The sequence below is a fragment of the Gekko japonicus genome, unplaced genomic scaffold (assembly GCF_001447785.1).
Source record: "Gekko japonicus isolate JY-2015 unplaced genomic scaffold, Gekko_japonicus_V1.1 scaffold408, whole genome shotgun sequence".
In the NCBI taxonomy this organism is placed as follows: Eukaryota; Metazoa; Chordata; class Lepidosauria; order Squamata; family Gekkonidae; genus Gekko; species Gekko japonicus.
The window spans coordinates 449,042-471,154 of record NW_015163618.1 but is presented as its reverse complement, the minus strand read 5'-3'; the positions used below and the strand labels follow the sequence as shown (position 1 = coordinate 471,154).

Sequence of the window (22,113 nt, the reverse complement as noted above, 5' to 3'; positions counted from 1 at the left end):
ACGCTTGAGATCTCAGCAGGCATTAATTTTTAGATACAGGCACTACTTCTGTTATTTTGGAAGGTTTTAACTCCGCCCTGTTTATTTTTATTTTATATTGCATCTTTTTCTGCAAACCTGGGATCTTCTCTGTTCATGCGGGTTATAAGAATCCACAGATGAGGCCATGTTAAGAATTAGATATACTGACAAACTGGGAACCTGCAAGGACTTGAAGGGGGCACCTCATTTTCCCCTTGTTCCTTCTCCCTACACTATTTCATTTTTCCCTCATCTTGCCAGCCCCCTTCTTCTCCCCCTTTCCCTGCTTTCTTCTCTCCTTCTTGCTCACCAACCTTTCCTGCCCTGTTACCTTAATTATTTCTTTATTAAATTTATTTATGCCATGCCTTTCTCCCCAGTGGAGATCCAAAGCAGCTTATAGAATTTATCTTCTTTTCCATTTTACCTCTACAACAACTCCACAAGGTAGATTATTCTGAGAGCGAGTGATTGGCCTCAGGTTGCCCAGGAAGCTTCCATGGCAAAGTGGGAATTTGAACCTGGGTCCCCCAGGTCCTAGTCTGACATTTTTACCACAACCATCACACTGGCTTTAGTATAATGACTGCTGTTGAGTAGTAGTAAGTTGCCAGGTGCTGGACCTGGGTGAGTTGTGCACATCAGATTTTCAGATTTTTCTGCAAACCTTGGGTTTCCCCCCAGACTGGGCCGAAAAATCTGGGCTGTCTGTTCATGGTCCCAATCTCCCAATTTATGTATCCACAGATGGGGTCGTATTGAGAATTAGATAGTTCTGTTTTTTGAAATACCATTTTGCACTGTATATGGCAATAACATTTCTACAATACACAGCCTATTTATATCAGAATAATTGCTTGTGAATGGGCTAAGATATACCAAAACTATTTTCAAATCCTCATCCTTTGCATACCAAAAATAGACAGATAACTGCATGTAGAAAGGCAATCTCAATGACTGCCACACAACTATATCATTCTCTTTTCTCAAAGTCTTGCAACAAAATTTGGTGGGATATCTTTCTTTGTGCTGACTCGCTATTATTAGGGTTAAGCTAGAATGTAGGGAAGAGAGGTTTTAGAACTATTTTACCATTCACATTGGAGGTGTTGAAACTGTGCTTTATAAAAAAAAAACTTAGGGGAACAATTTCAAAACAAATAGCTACTGGTATCTTTTGAAGGCCAAAAATGTACCTATAAAAACTCCTAGGCTGGTTATCTTTTCTAGGTATAAATTTAGAGGGAAAATGGCTGACTGGTATAGCATGTGGATACAGAATGAACTAGGTTCAATTCCTGGTACAGGTGAATGGTAACACTGATAGAAGAGAGCTGTTGTAAGAACAGACAATATTAGGCTAGACTGACCAATGGTCAACAATATAAGGCCTAGTGTACTCCAAGTGGCCTGGAAGATGGAAGAAAACACTTTACCCTGTTTCATCTCTTAATTGCTCATTCCTACTAGTAATATATGCCTTTTCATTATTTAAACTGACAAAAATAAATATACCATCCCAAAGACTGAGTCATATACAGGCATTTATTTGTTGTTATAACAAAGATACCAAGATATCTAATTCTCAACGTGGCCAAATACATAGATTCTTAAATCCAGAGATTGGAGCCATGTACACAAAAGACAGATCTTTCAACAGACCTGAAAAATACCCCAGATTTACAGAGAAATCTGAAATCTTCATTAAAAAATACAAGAAACTACTCCTGTAGTTGTAAGAAATGAATGCCCTCAGTAGCTATTTGCTACACAACCACAACAGTATTGCCAGCCTTGGTTTTTGCCAGTAAAAGACATGGCCCTTTCTAAGGGTTTTTTTGGGGCATTTGAGGGAGGACTCATTGGAGCCAGGCCAGGCCAGGCAGCAATCACCAGGTGACTTGCTAACACGCAACTTACATGATTTACCCAGGTATCAGTTAAACAGCAGCCACTCCATGAAAGCCAGTGAGGAGTAGTGGTTACAGTTTTCAGTCTAGGATCTAAGAGACACAGGCTCAAATCACCAATGCCATCAAAGCTCACTAGGTGACCTTGGGCCTGTTACACATTTTCAGCTTAACTTACCTCCCATGGGTTTTGTGAGGACAGAACACAGGAAAGCAGAATGATGAAAACTGCCTTCGGTCCTCATTGTGGAGAAAGGTGGGGTACAAACAAAGTAAATAATAAATATAGCTGAAGATGGGAGGCAAACAAAAGGTAGGTGGGTGGGAAGGAGAGGATATGGGAGCTGCCAGGAAGAGGGAAAGAAGAAATAATGGGGGAGGGGATTACAAGGTAAGTGAGGTGCCCCCCACGAGTACTTGTAAGTTCCCCAACACACAACTGGGCATGGCTCAGCAGCTGGCACCAGGCAGCTGGGCCACAGTTTTCCCAGGCAGAGTCTTCCAAGGCAAGGGAAGGAGGGGAAGGAAATGGGCTATGGGAGTTTTCAGGAAAGGGAAAGAGGAAATAGTAGGGAGAGAGGAATAATTCCACCCACAAGTCCGTATGGGTTCCTCGCTTGTAAATTTCTGTAATTTTCAACACTGTATTTCTTGTTATTAGTTCAGTCTAGCTCCTGGAGTAGATAGAGGCTGATTTAAGGAACCGGGTTCTGTGCTTGGTTTCATAGCCTATTTCTAAATTAAAGCAATTCCTATTCTGTTGGATTCTTGTCATGATGGCTTTTCATACTATCTTATTCATGACGGCTGTGTCTCTGCTAGTTTTATTTTTCACTATCAGGGTTTTTTTTTTTAAAATCCTTTTAACTGAAATCCAATTTTCAAGAAATAACACTGACCCTAAAGTACAGATAGCACCCTCTTCCCCAAAATTCTCAAATATGTGATATAATTGGGTGAAGTTTCACCCAACTTACCGGTTTCTTTCCTACAATGAGTTTTTCAACCTTTTGCACCTGAGATACATGATCCTCATTTGTCTTGAGTTCCCGCTTTCGGATTCTCTCATAAATTCCAATAAGCATCTCTCGTGGGATATCTTCACCATCATCAACACCTACAGAATACAAAGCTAACAGTTACGAATGCACAAACAAAAGTGCCTCCATTTTATTTTTATAATGCCCTTCTAAGAAAGTGCAAAACAAGGACACAATTCAAGTTCATATAATTAGGCTGTAAGGTTGCCTATAATTACTTTTACCCCTGATATAAAAACCCAAGTCACTGCATGGTGCTATCCAATACCTCAATTTTACAATTAAAGATTTAAACATCTGGCATTAATAATTACTATTATTGTTGCATTCTGATTATTTTAAATAGGGATCTAATTGTTAATTAGAATAATTATGCAGTGGTCATGTACTCATATGTCAAAACCTTGATTTTTTTACATGCTCACATATGAAAATGCATATAAGTTTTTAAACAGTGCAGTACTAAGTTTGAGAACAAATATGGATGTGCTAAAGAAATAATGGACTCTGTCTGTGTGTGTGTGTGTGGGGGGAGACCATGCAAGTCACAAATTTGATAGAAACTCCCTAAAATTGATTAACCAAACATGTTGGAACAACATGAAAGGAATCAGAGTAATGGATACATTTTGGCATAAAGCAAGACTTCAGCTGTCAGATATGTCCTTGGACCTTTCCCTACAGCAAAACATCTTGTGCTGCCAAGGTAATCATATAGTGGCCATGGAGAAGGAGGACGTGGAATGCAACTAAAGTTGTGAAGATGTTGTGTTGGATCCCACAGTAATTCTCCATGGACAGGAGGGATCTGGGACCAAACCCAAATTTTATTTGTATATTAACTTTTGAATCCATAAAGCAGTTTATTTCACAGAGTGATACTTTTTTTTTTTAACTGTTCAGACATTTCTTTTTTGCAATTGTCTTCTCCTATGATAGGGTAGGGTAGAGTCGGACCCGACTGGCTTTCGAGCAAGGGAACCTTTACCTTTTATGGTAGGGGCAGGCAGCACAGGTAAAATGAAGAAACTAATCTTCATGAGGACCCTGAGGCAGCATTTAGACCTGTTGAGCCTGTGGGCACTTTTGGGATTTTGAGAACATTGAGTGGATGCTACTACCAATTGGCTGCCATGGAGGCTGGGTCTAATCACCAGATATTGGGAGGTATCAAGCCAAGCAAGCATGCTCCTGTTGTTAAAACAGATGTTTCTGTATGCAGACAGAACACCTCCTGGACCCATCTGAAGCACCTACTGCTCAAAAGTGATGTAAAAAAGGCAGAATAAGCTCTTTGCTTTGGAAAAACATGACTAAGAAAAGAAGGACGTTAGCTCCAGAAACCACATGACTGGCACCACAGTAGGGATCACTGACTTAGGGGGAGAAGGAGACCTCCTCAAATCACCACTCAGGCCTATGGAGTCTGGCAAGAGATGACATGAGCACCATCTCCAAATCTGACCCAGAGTTCATGGGCTTGGGGGTCAGTGACATGGCCTCTCAGCATTTTTATATCTGGCTGTGAGGAATCTGAACTGTTACATTAAGATGAGATAGTGACAAGGAGAACTCCTTACCTGCCTTTTCCAAGTTAGTATTTCTGTACTGTGGGGGAAGAATCTGTTAACCAATATATTATCCGTTTTTTTTGTGGGGGGGGGGGGGTGTTAATAATGTTTGAGGCCCAAGATGTAACCTATAAAGTTTGCCTCTTATTTGGGTGTGCGGTGGTGGAAAGTGCAGGTAAGTCAGAGCTGACTTATGGTGACTCTGTCAGTTTTCAAGACAAGAGATGGTCAGAGGTGGCTTGCCATTGCCTGCCTCTGCCTCACAACCCTGGTATTCCTTGGAGATCTCCTGTCCAAATAATAGCCAGGGCCGACTCTGCTTAGCTTCTGAGATCTAATGAGATCGAGCTAGCCAGGACAGGTTGAGTGTGTAGTTTAATCCAAGCTGTGGTTCTATCAACAATTAATACAGTGCTATGTTCCCTGTATATATCTGGCAATGCCTGTCCCCACAGGCAAGACTGTACTATATATTTACTGGAAGTCCCAATCAGCAACCATTTACAACTGCTTAACTAGTGTTTTGTTACTTGTGATGACCCCAAGATTTCTGAAATAATCTTTGATTAGGGACCCTAGTTATCTTCAATTAATACAAGAAGAAAAAAAGCAGCAATCACTTTGCCTGAAATTAAACAAAAACTAACCACTCTCCCCGCCAAACAACATTGGATAAATGTGGTCATTACTGTCTACTCTAACTAGCAGTAGTTGTTCAGGGTCTCAGGCCAAGGACCTTCACATCACCTACTACCTGATCCCTTTAAATTGAGAGACCAAGGATTGAATTTAGGACCTTCTGCATGCAAAACAATTGCTCTACCACTGTACCATGGCCCATCCCCATCATGAGTGAACAGGGAATAACTAATTAAGTAGAGAACGGCTGTAGAACAACGGTACAAAATTTAAAGGTCTGCAGTCCTGGGAAAGCTCAATAGTGCTTTGCTTGTGCAAACCTGAAAGGCTCTGCAGCTGTGCTTTAAATGAAAGAAAAATGGCCACAAGCCAGGTCTGGAAAAAGACTGGAGGACAACAATGAATGCAATGGGCTGGCAGTGACATTTGTCTATATTCTCCATAAAAGAGGAATAATAAAATTATGTCAATTCCAGAGTGAACGGCTAATAATGGAAATAAGCCCTCTCAAAGCACTTATTTTTAAAAAAAATCAAGCACTCAAACAATTAAGTTCTGCCAACAATTAGGATAACTGCTTCTGGTAGTGGATAGCTCAGCAAAATGAAATGAAAGCTATATAACCAAAAGAATATTTGAATGTACAGTTTATCTTTAACTTCTGTATATACCACTTGACTACCCCACTGCTCTCTCCACTAGTTCCTGTTTTCTTTCAGTACTCATTGGGCCTTCTGTACCTGTTTTACTTCAATAAACTAACCGTCATATCTCACTGGCATAGGTGTAAAGTTTTAAGTAGAAGAAAAAGAGATTGGATTTATATCCTGCCCTTCACTTGGAGTCTCAAAGCGGCTTACAATCTCCTTCCTTTCCTCTCTTCACAACAGACACCCTGTGAGGTAGGTGGAGTTGAGAGAGCTCTGAGAGAACTGTGACTGACCCCAAGGTCACCCAGCTGGCTTCATGTGAAGGAGTGGGGAATCAAACCCAGTTCTCCATATTAGAGTCCGCCGCTCTTAATCACTACATGAAACTGGTTCCCATAGTAGATGTGAAGATGTGAAAAATGTCATTACAAACAATATTTCTAAGTGCAAGTGATATTTTAAGTAATTATGGAAATAAGAAGGATGACCAAAAGAATTTCATGGAGAAGATGCACTTAGATAATTACAGCACCAGGAGGGAAGTACAACAAAAATAGGGAGCTGAGTAAATTTCTGTCTATACAGTGAACGGTGATTACTGTGGGTTGGATTCAGTGCTTTCATGAATGGAGCGAATTTACAAAAGCCATTCTTATTAGCTTTCCTTTCCCAAAGCTGCCCCATGAGTCTCTCCCCACTCCGAGTCACTGCAGAGGTAACTTAAGAACCCTAAAGAGCCACATGCAATACAGCACCAGGCAGAAGTTCAACAAAAACAGGGAACTGGGTAGATTCATCCTCCATCTTGTGCAAACGTCACACCCTCATCCTCTGCCTGCACAAGAGTGAGGGAGAGTGATTCCAGTGGATTCCCTATTTGTGCAGCAATGCATCTCCCCAAGCCTGAAGAAAGGGGACAATTAAAAAATCACTTCCAAAGACTCTCACAGAAGCACTGGATCAACACTTTTGTCTTCTGCAATGAAACTGTTATAAATAAACACCACCTACTCTTCCTGGAAACTCTAACTGTTACTGGAGATTTTTTATTAACCTTCGTTATGGCAAAGTTATTCACATGAACTTAAGTGTTGGACTATTTATTATCCAGGTGTAGGAATTATCTAAATAGTAACCCTTACTAATAAAGGAATTAAAGATGCTATGGAATAGCAGTAAAATTAGTTCACATACGACAGTCTGCTGGTCACATACACCAGACACTGTCCAGTTCATATCATAGCAATAATAAACTTGGATCATGTATTTACTTTGCCTACACAACAAAATTTGAGTCTAGTGGCACCTTTACGTCCAACAAAGTCTTATTCAGTATAAGCTTTCATGTGTAAGCACACTTCATCAGACACATTTCATTGTGTCTGAGAAAGTGTGCTTGTACATGAAAGTTTATACTTTGAATAAAACTTTGTTGGACATAAAAGATGCCACTGGATTCAAACATTGTTCTGCTGCTTCAGACCAACATAGCTACCCACCTGAATCTTACTTTGCCTACGAAGATCTCAATCCAACAGCCTCCTCAGAGTTGTTACACTAATTCTCATGTAGAATGCATCCACACAAACATGCACACTGGAACTGAAGCAGATCTTCCTTTTATGATTTTTGTGCCCTACAACATCCTTTAAAGAGCCAATGAAGTTTCTCTGGATCTAGTACAAAGGCAGCAAGCCTGTTGTTTTTTGGCAAGTGTCTCCCAGATCCATCCACTACTTATATCATACCTAAAAGCACTCCCATTTGAAAAAGAAGATGGGTGTGGCAGCATTATCAGTGATTAAAGCATTGCCTGTTCCCCCTTTTGCAATGTGTTGTCACTTAGTGAAACATCATGAAAATGTGCTAAAAGACTTGCCTCTTGTTTTAAGGAGATCTGAACTCTCAATACTTGTTTTATTATGTCTGAGACAGGGCAAACTCTAACATATCTGGTTTCTAAATTTTGAAGGATTATGAGAACATGCCTACCTCTTAGATTCTTGACAAAATCTTCTAGCTTCATTTTGCGTTCTGGTTTCACATTTGGACTATACATGTCTGTGTTTAATAATATGATTGCAAAAGCCAGGATGAAGATGGTATCAGGATTTCTGAACTGTCTCACAACGCCTGGATTGCAAATGCAGTATCTCTGGCTACAAGACACACCGGAGGAAAAAGATCAGATTCAAGGAATAATCGATATACCATTTAGAACCAACAGAACCATTTCATTCAGGATGTTGAAACGGTACTCACTTTGTCATATGCTCTAAAATTATTTGCTACTTTCTTACATTCTCTCTGCTAATGATAGTTCCTTGAATGCTGATGATTTAGTACTATAATGCAAACCACTGGTGTAATTTGCTGATCTAGATACTCCAGTGGTTAAAGCTATTTCTAACTCCATTAAATTAAGTGCACCCAGTCCTGCTAATTTCACACATTTTGTAGGAATACATGCAGGCCAACAGTGCAATCTGTAAGAACTATCTTCTATTAAAAAAAAGATTTACAGTGCTGTCCTAAGCAGAGTTACACCCTAAATCTACTGAAGTCTATGGCTTTGAAGGGTGTTAACTCTGCTTAGGTTGGCACTCTCAGTCACTGGAATGTCTGCAATATTAAAGAGATTGGATAGGGTTGCCAGTCATTCATTCTCCTGTCATGTGTAGCTATGTTCACTGGAGGCTTCTACAAACTGTAATTTCCATACGGCCCACAGCCTACTTTAGGGAACTTTGTGGATTTTCCAGGAGACTATATTTTTATCCCACTGTACTTCCAAGTACTTCATGATTCCCTCCCCTTCTCCATTTTGTCCTCACAACAAGGTAAAGTAGCTTAAACAGATAGAGAGTGACTGGGCCAAGGTCATCCAGTGAGTTTTATGACAAAACAGGATTTGAACCTGGGTCTCCCAGACTGCAACCCACATTCTAACCTCTATGCCAAACTACAGCATACTCATAAAGACTGACTGTAATGGTGCACCAGTGCCGTGTAATTTTCTGACTTCTAACTAAGAATGCACAACCCATAGATACCAGCAAAAAAGCCAATGCTTATGTGCTGCATACTGTATTTAGCATTAAATGTACACTGATGCCCATATGCCCAATGGCTCTGGCCAACAAGTCTGTGATATCCTCTGAGGATATGATCTTTATTTTTAGAATATTGGGAGATTCATTACATTTCTTTCCATGCTCCACCAAGGATAAAGAACATTTGTCTAGGCTTTAATAAGTTAATGCTCTCTGCTCAGCTAAGCTAAACTGCTTAATTAAAAGGTCAACAGAGTATATTGCAAAATGTAATGAAAGGAAATGCTTCCACTTCAACAAGATTCTTTTTAAAAGGTTTAAGTTGAAATCAGGCAGGTTTTTGTTTCAATTTAAGATTGATGGCATAAGAAATATCAAATAAAGCTGCCAGTCTACAATATTTAATACACTGGAAACAGAATTTTAGATTAAGAGACTATCCAAACAGTCACTTGCGGAAAATGAAACACAGACAGCACAATAAATCTGAGTACATCCTTCTCATTCAACAGATGAAAGGATAAATCTTCTTTGCTAACTACTTATATCATACCTAAAAGCTTCAATCAGTCGTTCTACTTTCTGAGCCTCTCCTTGGACACGGATATGAGCTTGAAATTTCCTGAGTGCTTCATCCAGTTCCATAGCTGAGAAGTCCATCTCATCCACAACACAGCTAGGGCACAGAAAATTTTCATTTGCTTTTGTTTTCCTCTGCCCATCGTCTTAGAATTATTTAGCAAAGAATATTGTCTCCAATATTTTATTACTTGAAATAAAACACAAATAACTATATTTTGTATAACATTCAGTCAGAAGAAGCAAGGAAAGGTAAAATAAGACTTACAGACACTATAGCTCAATTAAAAGAGCTGATGTAAGCAGGTCATGATTTTCCTTTACTACAGAGCTGTCCGCATAATGACTATTGATCAATGAAAGCGAAGTCTCTGGCACAAATAATCATCCCTTATTTATTTTTTTTAAAATGGTCCAATAATGTTGAAAGAAGGAACTTGAATGATAGGGTGGGGGAGCAACAGAACCATCTCCCACCTTATGCATTCAGGTTAGAACCAATAAAAGGAAGTACTTCTTCACCCAAAGAGTGATTAACACATGGAATTCACTGCCACAGGAGGTGGTGGTGGCTACAAGCATAGAAGGCTTCAAGAGGGAACTGGATAAACATATGGAGCAGAGGTCCATCAGTGGCTATTAGCCACAAGGTATAGATAGGAACTCTTGGTCTGGGGCAAGTGATGCTCTGTATTCTTGGTGCTGGGGGGGGGCAACAGTGAGAGGGCTTCTAGTGTCCTGGCCCCACTGGTGGACCTCTTGATGGCACCTGGTATTTTTGGCCACTGTGTGACAGAGTGTTGGACTGGATGGGCCTTTGGCCTGATCCAACATTGACTTCTCTTATGTTCTTAGAAGGGTGGCAAGAAGATCTTTTAGTTATTTGCCTGCAAGCCTTTAAGTGATGAAAAAATGGGAAATTACATATTCCTTCCCAGTGTTTAACAGTAGAATAACTAGTTACTGTACTACTTTCCCCTTAAACCCCCAGCCAAAGGTACCTATTTTTAATACTTGCTTTGCAACATAAGAGGCAGAAGGGAGGAGGAGTGAGGCAAGAAGGAAAGTATGCTAGAGGAGAAGGTCACTTGAAGTGGATCAGGCTTATTACACAATCTAGCTGCCTTTGCTAATAACTAATTTCAAGGGAAAGTTCTGCAGTTCTTCTCTTTTCACTAAGGCTTTTAAGGTTATAAACAACTAAGCATCAGTCGCTGCAAAGTGCAACAGATTACTGCAGGTGCCACAATAAAAATGCATTATTACCCATGTTAAAAGGGTGCTTTTTAAATACATTGCAATTCAATGAAAAATTGTACTAGTGCGCACACTGTTCATGTGATCCAGTAAAAAAAAAGCTACAGGGAAAAGAAAGGTACAAGGCCCTCCAAATGGGTTTTGACACACTATCAAGGGCCTTGGGACCTTAAACCAGGGCCTGCTCCACTTTAGTCTAGTTGATTACTTAGAAAGAGATGCACAATAAGTCATGGCGAAGTGATTTTTACAGTTCTCTGACGAAGAAACCCTACATGTGTTTGCAGTTCTTTCTCAAGGCAGTTTTGGGAGTGATCATACGTTTAAAAATCCCATAAAACCTCTCACTGTGCTCATCTCAGTATTCAATAACTTCCTTTTTGCTTTTCCTCCCATCAGTCCTATTTGGACCCCGCTGATCAGCACATCAAAATTATTATGATAGATTATGATTTAAGTTTAAGAATGGAAACACAAATAGATTAGGCAGGAGGCAAAGTTTAGAATGAATAAATGGGAAGTTAGCTTTCAAGGTAAGATGTGTATTTCCCATTTAAGCAGGCCTGTAAACCTCAGTTTAAAATGTCAGTTAGCCCTAATTTTAGTTTACATTGGAAGTAACATACTGCTTAATAGTGGTTAATTTGGTATGAAGAGGGAGCTTCTAGTCCTGCGCCCTGCTCACAACCTTGTCTTGACTGTGGCTGACTTATACCTGTACCAACTGAGGAGGTCTCAGGGCCTAATCACTGTTTCCGGTTCCATGTCAAGTTTTGTCAAATGAGATGTGAACTGAGAGTTGTATGTTTGGAGGTCCCAGTAATTTATGAAACTGTTCTCAGACAATCAGGGCTCCATATGAGTCAGAACCATGGCTTGCTCCTCCCCCACATCATTTTCTCAACCTAAAACAGCCTTGGGAACTACTATTTGCCCTGTTGGGGAAGCTTATGTAAGGTTTTTTAATGGGGCAAATAGCATCTTCCCAAGGACTTTTCAGGTTATGAAGGTGCAAAAGGAAAGGTTTAACCCCCATCTCCCCACGTCATGTCTCCAATATGAATCTGTCCTCCATATGCCTGGGAATTAAATTTCAAAAATTGCTGGGAGCTCCACAATATGGCCCTCCCAGCACATCTTGTTTGACAGAATGTGAGGCATGCCCAAAACAGTGTAATGTGGAAGGAAAAAATTATTCATCCAGAAAATCTCATTACAAAGACTATGTAAATTTTGGTTTATCTTTTCTTATGCATAGCAGTGTCAAGGACTCAGCTCAGCCTCAGATGCAGCAGGTTAAGTGAGCTGACTGATCTCTGATTTTGAAATCAGGTCTATTTCAGGCATACCAGTGTTCACTGTACTTCCTAGACAATAAATCTCCATTGGTTAGATCCTCCCCAGTACCAACACAGCTGACCATCTGGATCTACTTCCCCAGGATGATTAGCTGCTGCATACACCCCCCTAAATAATGACAAGTGGCTAACATATGAAAAGTAAGCTTGCTGTTAGCTGCCATGGTGCAATGAAAGCTGCCATCTTCCACCACATAAACAAAGAGAGAATCACGGAAGTGAAAACAGCAAAACAAAACAAAAACCTGTGATTATATTTAATGAGACATGTTACTAGTATGCTGTAGATGTCTTATTATTGTGCCTGTGCGTGATGTAATTTTACATCTGTGAGGAAACCTTTGTGAAATGGAGAGATTTATGATGGCAAATTCTGTGGGATGGATTATTGCCCTTGGAAAATATGAATATGATATATATGGAGCACTAAAGCACCTTATACTACTAAGAAGCATTTTAATATTCAGTTGTCTACAACTTTAAGAATGAAGACAGACAAGATGTATTTGTGAAGCACTTTATTGGCCGCAAAGCACAACTGCTGGTGTGTTATTGAAGCCTTCTGGAAATTGCTCTTGTTATCTATGGAATCATGTTATTACTTCCTGTTATCTAAGGAACATTGACATTAAGCTTAATGAAATATTTTTAAGTCTCCTACCATGCAATATACTTCTCATTATATATAATCAAGGTTTTTTGTTTTACTTTGTCATTTTTCCACCACAGGACATTACATAAAATATTTGGGGCTGTCACTGGTGAACTGAGCAAAACCTATTTTTTTTGGGGGGGAAACACACCTTTCTGGGTTTATTCATTTATTTCCTGTTATTTGTAAAAACAGATTAAAGAATGTACTGCAATGGTTCTGTCAATAATACAACACAACACCCGTCTATGTATATTTTCACACCACAAAGAATAAAGACTACCTTTGTGTCTCACTTGAACTACTATGGGAAGCTTCTGTACTCTTACTGTTGGTTGTTTTAACTGAACACTGGAATGGCATGTTTAATTTCATTGGCTACCATCCAGCATTCAGTAAAGTGCACTGAAATCCCTCTGAATGGCTTTAAAAACAAACAAATAAAAAATAAAATGACTCAATGGTTAACCTTTAGTCCCTGAAGCAAATGTAAAAGGAAAGTGGTCAGGATTAAATTTGTTAGTCTATATGCAGATCATATGTTTTGACAAATGTTAAAATATCACTCATATTTTCATGGCAGTCAATTCCTAGTACAACAGTCTTTTGTCAGATTCCAACTGAATGTTCTCATCTATGGGTGTGGTTTTTGAAAACATTGCCTTGCTATTGAAAATCTACGTAGATTTCCAGGAATGTGAGCTGCTGGGAACCTAGCATCCTGGTCACAGATCTTTTTTGACAAAATTTGCTTCACTGTTCCCTTGTGGAAAGAGGAAAGTTTGCTTCCTCTTGTGGAAAGAGGATTAGGTGGCTCTAGCGGAGGACTGGCTAATAGTGAAGTACAGAATACTGTATTTAAAAACATCTATTTAATTAGGCTTCCCAACAAATTAGTGCTTCTAATCACCATGCAAGTAGCTTCCTTTTTATTTAACAGTCATTCCTCATTCAATTCATTGTTCTGCATATCTGGATCAAGATGTAATCTATATCATTAGTAGGTATGCTTTAAGCATTATGCATACCAAGTTTAAAAGATATGATGGCACTTGCTATTTAAAGAGCGCATTGGCAGTTCTTCTACCATTACTCCCTTGGCTTTGTTTGTATTTCCCTTCTGCTCTAATCAAGATGATTACAATAGGCATTGCACCTTTGCATCCCAAGTTCCTTCTTTACAACACCCTCCCACCTTTTGACTGGGATATAAAGGTTCAGAAATCTCCATTCGTATTTGTATCTGATGAAGGGAGCTTTGACACTTGAAAGCTTATACCCCTCCAAATCTTGCATGTCTCTAAGGTGCTACTGGACTTGAATCTAACTGTTCTACTGCAAACCAACTTGACTACCTTCCTGAAATTATCTTCAGGGAAGAACAATGAAATTCTTGAATAAGGGTAGGGATTAAAAGAAGCAGTTCAGCTTCAAGCAGCAAGATTTCCTTCCTGATCACTAGAATGTTACATATCACACCACATTATTATATTCCTAACAATGTATCATGTTGTAATACGAAGAATACTGAAAGACTTAACATTAATACACCTTTTATTTCTGGATGAACATATTTCACAGGCTGCCTCCATATGGCAAGGATTCTCCATTTTGCCTTCACTGATGCTACAAATGCAGAGGCCCTCACCTTAGCAACAGAGCACCCACATGAGTTTTCTGTGCACTTTCTTCTATAGACATATAGCAACAGCTGTCTAAAAAAATCCCTCAAAAAGCCCTCCGGCAGCATGGTGGGGAAAACAGCAGCTGCAAGGGGCTGACAGACAGAAAATGGTACTGATGTGACTGGGACTCTAGAAAATGCGACCTTCCCGTGCTTGATAACATGCTTCGACTGTGCTCTTCCCAAAATGGTTGAAGCAAAGCAGGTTTGGGAAAGAGAACCAAGGAAGCAAAACACAATTGGAGCACAGTTGCAGCCAGTGCTGCCTGAATGCCCCCCCCCCCCAAGGCACTTCAGTTTGGATGCCAAAGCAGAGAAAAACCTCCATGTGGAAGCAGCCATACATTTTAAATAACAGTGAATTATAGAATGTGGATAAGTCTCAGATTTATTGAGTGCTGTGTGTATGTGTGAGTGAGGGAGAGACCAACCCTTCAAAAGTAATGGGAAATATTTTCTCATAGCCTTCTTTCTCCAGTTTGAAATTGCGTTTAGTCTATGCACAGCAGAGCCCCTGTAAACACCACAGAGCACACTTAAATGCATAACCATCACTACGTATGTAGTACTCACTCCAATACATCCCGGTTGAACTGCTTTTGTCGATTGCCGAGAAACTCTCCAATCATCTGCCTGCTGAGTCCTTTTCTCTGGAGAAGAAAATGGGCAACTCCAACAGGTGTGTCTGGCACAAAGCCTCTCTCAATCAGGTACTGGATTCCTTTTTCAGGTTTTCTAGTGAAAAACACAAACCCCCAAATCACCTATACATTATTTTCTTCATAGCATTGAATGGTCACAGAAATATAAGAATTATCACAGGGATGTTTCATAAGCAATGCTAAAGGTTTAGATGTCTAGGATTGCACTGTTAATCTCCAGTGCAGAGGTACAAATCTGAAACCATGCTGAGGGTCTCTGTGAAAGTTTCATTACCTCAAGAATGCTATATTAATATTTTAACTGCAGCTAAGTCTTTTAGTCATACCTTCAAAACAGTTTGCTATTCTGCCCAAATTCTGTCAGCATTCTCTTCCATTTTGTTAATGTTCCTACTTTTTCTCCCTCCACTTTCTCTTTCTGCATCAAATATCTACACCCTTTGCTTCTTTTTTCTGACCACATCTCTCAACTACCCACTTTCCCCATCCTATAGACCACAGTGCCGTAACATAACACAAGGAACATCTTGGAAGATGCTCCTAGTGTTGCATTCTAAATATAGTAGTAAACCAGCCAGACATCATTTCAGAACATGAAAGCAAAAGCCCTCTCAGCAGAGGTATTCAAGAGGCACGTCAAGGCTCCATTTAAATATCATGCCAGGAGTCCATTGGACTGTGGCAGGACTTTGTAGCGAACTGGATTTTCTATTGACTAACTATAAAGTTCACTCCTACCACAATCTTACCTGTAATCTTTGTCCTTTAAAAACATTTATTCTAATGTTTGAAATGGCATGTTAGCATACATCATTCAGAACACCTTGAGCCATTGGGGGGAAAGTGGTTATTCTAAAAGAACCACAGTATGTTGCTTTATTTTGCTATATAATTTCTGTACATCTGACACACTGAGTTCATTTTAAGGATGCATGGCCTTTAAGCTGTTAAATCAAGGGAAAGGAAAATAGCCACAATTATTTAAAAAGTAAATAATAAATAAAACAAGACCCTTCACTAAAAGGACACCTAGAGGCACACCTGACACTCACAGGAACTCCAAAAGAACCACAGCTTTCTCCCTGCCCCATGCTACTAAGTCTTTTGGTCTGCTCACAGATTAATGACCCTCTCAAGACCCTTCACTTAAAGACAAATACCACAGCCAGATCTCCCCATGGAACATAACTTTGAACCCAAATTCCAATGGCAGTTGCAGTAAAAAGGAGATTCTTGGACATTTTAAAGAACAAGTGTATTCACCTATCCACTCACCAGTTCATATACCCTTATGTTATATTAAATCTGTTAGTATTTGGATCAAACCACATGCTATTTTCCATGTTTACTTTCCACAGTTTCAGCATTTACTACACCTCTCATACATGTGTTGTATAAAACGTTCACTGCAACATGGTATAAAGTCTGTTTTAAAGAAAAAAATCCCACTCTATCTTCCCACATCATGCAAGCGTAACTTTTCCTTAAAGCAGAATTGTCTGAAAAAGCTTCATTATAGCTTCTTACAAGCAAATGCCAACCTTTTAGTAAGAAATATGATCCCAAACTGGGCAGCAGATTTTCAGCACACCGAACAAGCTATTCACAAAGTAATCAGTGTTGCTTCAGGGATACAGATTGCACCTTTACCTTCTCAAGAGTCCACAGACAGGAAAGCCCTGACCCAATCTCGTCAGATCTCAGAAGCTAAGCAGGGTCAGCCCCGGCTAGTATCTGGAAAGGAGATCTCCAAGGAATACTAGAGTCGTGACACAGGGGCAGGCAATGGCAAACCACCTCCAAACATCTCTTGCCTTGAAAATCCAATGGGGTCACCACAAATCAGCTGTGACTGGACGGCACTTTCCTCCACCACCGCCACCACAGACAAGAAAACATGGCCAATGATGTTGCTGTGGGACAGCTTTCCACAGACAAAACAAGAGGAAGGAAGAGCAACCACTCAGTTTTACTCTTTCCACATTAGTTTGTTTTATTTTGAACATGCAGGTGTTTCACAAGGAGAGGGCACGGAAGCAAGGCTGTTCAGATCTCCGCCCCCCTTTTTTTTGGAAGAAAAAAGCCAAAGTAACTAGGAGGTGGTTTTGTTCAGTGAGAAAAACAGCCCGTCTCTCTGAACCCCATGCCTTCTCAACTTACAAAAAGCCTTTATTGGAGCCTGCTTTTGCAAAATGAAACAGACATTATCTAGATTGAACATTATTTTAATTGAAGAAAAGACCCTTTAAGGTCAGCCAAGATGTTTATTTTTAATCTTCTTTCAACCAGCAACCCCAGTGGTGGGGGTGAGGGTGCATGGCACAACTGGGACAAATCAAGGAAAATAGTGAGACCAGATATGGGAAAGAGATGTGGCATAATCTTGTCCCAAAGGTTAAGATTCAACAAAGAGAGATCAAAACTGGAAGAAAACACATTTTTATTAAATAAATTAAAATAAAATGTATTCTAGATATCTGGACAGCAGATTGAGAATACAGTATTATACATGTTGGTAGAATTCTTCCATATTCCGTATATTCTAATCATTGTATTCTTGATTAACTCATTAACATTACAGCTAAGATACAGCTCCCATGTGATCTGCCCATGTCCATGTGGAAGAGCCATGGGGATGAGCCTGATTATTATCCCCTTCTACAAAGGCATGAAAATGATCTCATTGACATACAGAATCCAAAAATAAATAAATAAAATAAAATAATGAGACAGATACAGAACGCCCTAGGTTAATTAGCTTTGACAATTCTGGTAGAAACTACTGCTGATGGTTTCCTTGTTTTTCACTCAGATCAACCATATCCTTTAGAGCTGAAATTTTAACTGTCTGCTCCCTCCCAATATCTAAAAGCATTTAATGATGAAGCTGTACTCAAAGTGCATTGAGGGTAGTTGTAGAAAAAACCTGCAACATATACGTGGTATCATCATTTTCTCTGTGTTATCATCCAATTTTCCTCAAGTATTGCACACATCTAAGGAAAAGTGTTTTGGTAAACTACAGCTGATTATCAGTGACTTCTCCTTGCAGCCCTGATCACTTTCTCAGCTTGGATAGGGGTGGGTGGGGCAGCCGAACTCAACCTCTAAACAAAACAAGATGGACCAAATAGATTTTACTGTGTTTGCTTCCTTTTGGCTTAGGCTATCTAAGATACATTAGGTTAGAGCACTGATTTTGTAAAAGATTTTGCTGTAGAATACTTATCTGTCTGTCTGAACTAACTAAACTTCCTGGAAAAAAGTAGGGTTGCCAGATCCTCCCTGGCCACCGGTGGGGGATGGGTGGGTAGAGGGGCCAGCTCCACGTTTGGAAACTCCTGGAGATTTTGGGGGTGGAGCCTGCCATAGAGTCCAGCCTCCAAAACATCCATTTTCTCCAGGGGAACTGATATCGGTAGTCTGGAGAAGAGGTGGAATTTTGGGGTATCCCCAGGTTCCACCTGGAGGTTGACATACCTAGGAAAAATGCATGGGTGAGTGGGGAGTTGATACTGCAGGTGACTGTTGCCAGGCTGGGCGTTTACAAGTTATCTGTGAGAATACTGCATGGTGACTGTGGATCCTTGGTCCACTGTTCCTTAGTAGAATTGGAAAAAGTTTCCAGTGCAAGCACTCCTACACTCTCTATCTGAAAGTAGGTTTTTATCCAGATTTGAGGAAGGGCTTGCCACTGGGTCATGATAAAATATTTTTACCTGCCATTCCACTGATATAGAATATGTTGCATGTATTGCCAATTTCCATCATTGCCAGAATAATTTGGATACATTTTAAAAACATCTCACCCATGCAGGTTCCCACAGACCAGAGGAAGTAGATACATTTCCCAGTCAAAAGACAGCAGTGGAATTCACAGGAGAGAAGAAGTGTTCTTCTCACTGTTGTACAAAACATTTGGCAGACAAAAGAAGTCCCAGTACATTATTAAAGAACTGGTACCATACCTTTGTAGGTATGGTAGGACAGAGATAAAGAGAGACAAATAGCAAAAAACAAAAGAGAAATTTCTGGTAATATCATTAGGAAATGGTTCTGTGCTTGAGTAAACCTGTAGTTGAGAGATGGGAAAGGAGGATGAAAAACCATTAATAAATCGCATTCCTTGGTGGAGGATGAATAGTCATAAAAGAAGCACATTTAATCATCTCCCATCAAGTCTCTCATGCTGACAGAGAGCAAAGGAGAAAATGCAAATCCCTAAGGCTGGGAGAAGAAGAGGAAGAACCTCTGCTTTAATCCTAACCTGTTAAGGGCATAGACAGCTCAAACAAAGAGGAAGCCAAAGTCATCTAACCCAGGGGGTTCTTCTTGTTTTGATCAGGGAAGGAGCCCTTTCGACTCCTCCAAATTTATGCCCATCCTTTCAACTTGCCAGGCTGAGCCTCTTGCTGTGCTCTGCAGAGGGAATGATCAGGGCTGCAAGGAGAAAGAGAATGAAGGAATGCAGTTGCCCTATACGCTTTTGTCCATGCCTTTGGCTGGGTGGATCAGAGCATCGTCTCTCTGCTGAAAACTATTCTTATGTTATTTGTTTATTATATTCAATTTATATATCACCCATTCCCTAGATAGGGCTCAGGATGGTGTACAACAGACACTAAAATCACAAACACTAGACGACAATTTAAAAATAAACATTCCTGTAAAATTCATAACAACTATACAGTTCAAACAGATGGCGGTCAAATTCCAATTGTGCTACTGCCTTGCGGGGTGGGGGGGGGAGAGGAAGAGTGCCAGCTAGGTAGACGCCTGGCAGAACATCTCTGACTTAGAGGCCCTATGAACCTCAGCCTTTGAGGATATGGGTTTGCATGGTCACATTCCTCCTTCTTTCACTTTCTGCTCTCTCCTCTTTGGTAACTCGTTCCCAAATCCACCTCTGTTACTCAGCAACCAGCACAGCAGAGGCTATGAATAAGCCAGTAGCCAAGCTGCTTTTCTGCTACTGACTGGCCCCAAGCTCATGTATGAAATAAAAAATGCAGTCAGAATGATACGATACTGAAAACTTCCTGAAGCTGGAGTGTTAAACTCTCCTGCTGCAAAATGTGCCAACACTGGAATTTTTATTTATTAGCTTTGGTTTTATCTAATCAGATATGCCCCAAGCAGAAGATGAGAGAAAGTGAATAGTCCAAGGTCATCCACTATGAGTTTCATGGCTGAGCAGCAATCTCTAGTATACCAGTCTACCACCAGCTACACCACAGTGGCTCTAAGTTTTGGCTTTACTTTGGGAATTTAGCATATTTGTTCATGTAGCTGCAGTCTGACATTTTCAGTTCTCTGTTTCTTGGGACACCTTCCTACTTATTTTGTGATGCCTCAACCTGGAAGAAACCTCTTTCTCCTTGGTTCACAAACTGTTTCTGCTTCCTTGTCTTGTGCACATCTGTAAAACTCAGAAAAATGTGCTGCATATGCTGTAGAGATTATGTGAAGGCCAGTACAGCAGTATGATGAAGAAATGCAAATACAAGTAAAACAAATTACGAATTATACAACTTGTAAAATTCCAATTGTGCTACTGCCTTGCGGGGTGGGGGGGGGAGAGGAAGAGTGCCAGCCAGGTAGACGCCTGGCAGAACATCTCTGACTTAGAGGCCCTATGAACCTCAGCCTTTGAGGGTATGGGTTTGCATGGTCACATTCCTCCTTCTCTCTTTCACTTTCTGCTCTCTCCTCTTTGGTAACTCGTTCCCAAATCCACCTCTGTTACTCAGCAACCAGCACAGCAGAGGCTATGAATAAGCCAGTAGCCAAGCTGCTTTTCTGCTACTGACTGGCCCCAAGCTCATGTATGAAATAAAAAATGCAGTCAGAATGATACGATACTGAAAACTTCCTGAAGCTGGAGTGTTAAACTCTCCTGCTGCAAAATGTGCCAACACTGGAATTTTTATTTATTAGCTTTGGTTTTATCTAATCAGATATGCCCCAAGCAGAAGATGAGAGAAAGTGAATAGTCCAAGGTCATCCACTATGAGTTTCATGGCTGAGCAGCAATCTCTAGTACACCAGTCTACCAGATACACCACAGTGGCTCTACGTTTTGGCTTTACTTTGGGAATTTAGCATATTTGTTCATGTAGCTGCAGTCTGACATTTTCAGCTCTCTGTTTCTTGGGACACCTTCCTACTTATTTTGTGATGCCTCAACCTGGAAGAAACCTCTTTCTCCTTGGTTCACAAACTGTTTCTGCTTCCTTGTCTTGTGCACATCTATAAAACTCAGAAAAATGTGCTGCATATGCTGTAGAGATTATGTGAAGGCCAGTACAGCAGTATGATAAAGAAATGCAAATACAAGTAAAACAAATTACGAATTATACAACTTGTATGGAAATATTTCTAGCTGTTTATTAAGATCTGATTAATATACAAAAAAATCCCCTATGTGGAAAAGTCCCATAACTACAGCCATAAGTAAAATAATGCATGAGAGGGAGTGTGCTGCTTTCTAGCAACACTTTGCTGGAAGGACATGAGGTTTAAAAAAAAAAAAATCACCTCCAGAAAGCTGCTCGGTCCCATGCATTATTTTCCCCCTGAAGGCATCAGATAGTTCCTGTATACAGTTCAAGTGTGTATAAATCAGGATTAATATTTCTTTTTAAAGTATACTAAGAATTCAGAGGAAAAAGCCTTTTTATACATTACGTATTACAAGAACTCTAACATCAAATCCCCGATGAAAGTCACTGGAATGGTGAAACAACTACGTTTTCCAGCAGTCAAATCGCATGGGTTTCCTTGTGCTTATCATATATTTTGTAGCCTGAATTTTATATCTCCAGATTCAAGATGATTAAAAGTCTCTTAACTAATAGTAATGGTATACATAGATTATGTCAGTAAGACACAGGGAGGGGAAAACAAACCTGACCCAAAAACTGGAATAAAGAATCAAAAGGGTGAGAAGAAAGTCTAATGAAGGGCCAATATTAAAAACCTAGTTAAAACTTATAATATACAAAAATACATGTATTTATTAGAAAGACAGTTAAAAA

At 40.0% G+C, this 22,113-nt stretch overlaps 1 protein-coding gene across 1 annotated transcript in view; it reads right to left on the bottom strand.

Moving 5' to 3' along the window:
* The window catches only part of IQSEC1 (IQ motif and Sec7 domain 1), a 74,369-nt gene that overhangs the window by 38,429 nt on the left and 13,827 nt on the right, over nucleotides 1–22,113 (bottom strand). The window contains exons 3-6 of the mRNA XM_015407440.1: nucleotides 14,988–15,149; nucleotides 9,438–9,560; nucleotides 7,824–7,990; nucleotides 2,909–3,048 (exon numbers count right to left, since the gene is read on the bottom strand). Coding sequence (XP_015262926.1) covers nucleotides 2,909–3,048; nucleotides 7,824–7,990; nucleotides 9,438–9,560; nucleotides 14,988–15,149 — 592 coding nt within the window. The remainder of the gene's footprint in view (nucleotides 1–2,908; nucleotides 3,049–7,823; nucleotides 7,991–9,437; nucleotides 9,561–14,987; nucleotides 15,150–22,113) is intronic.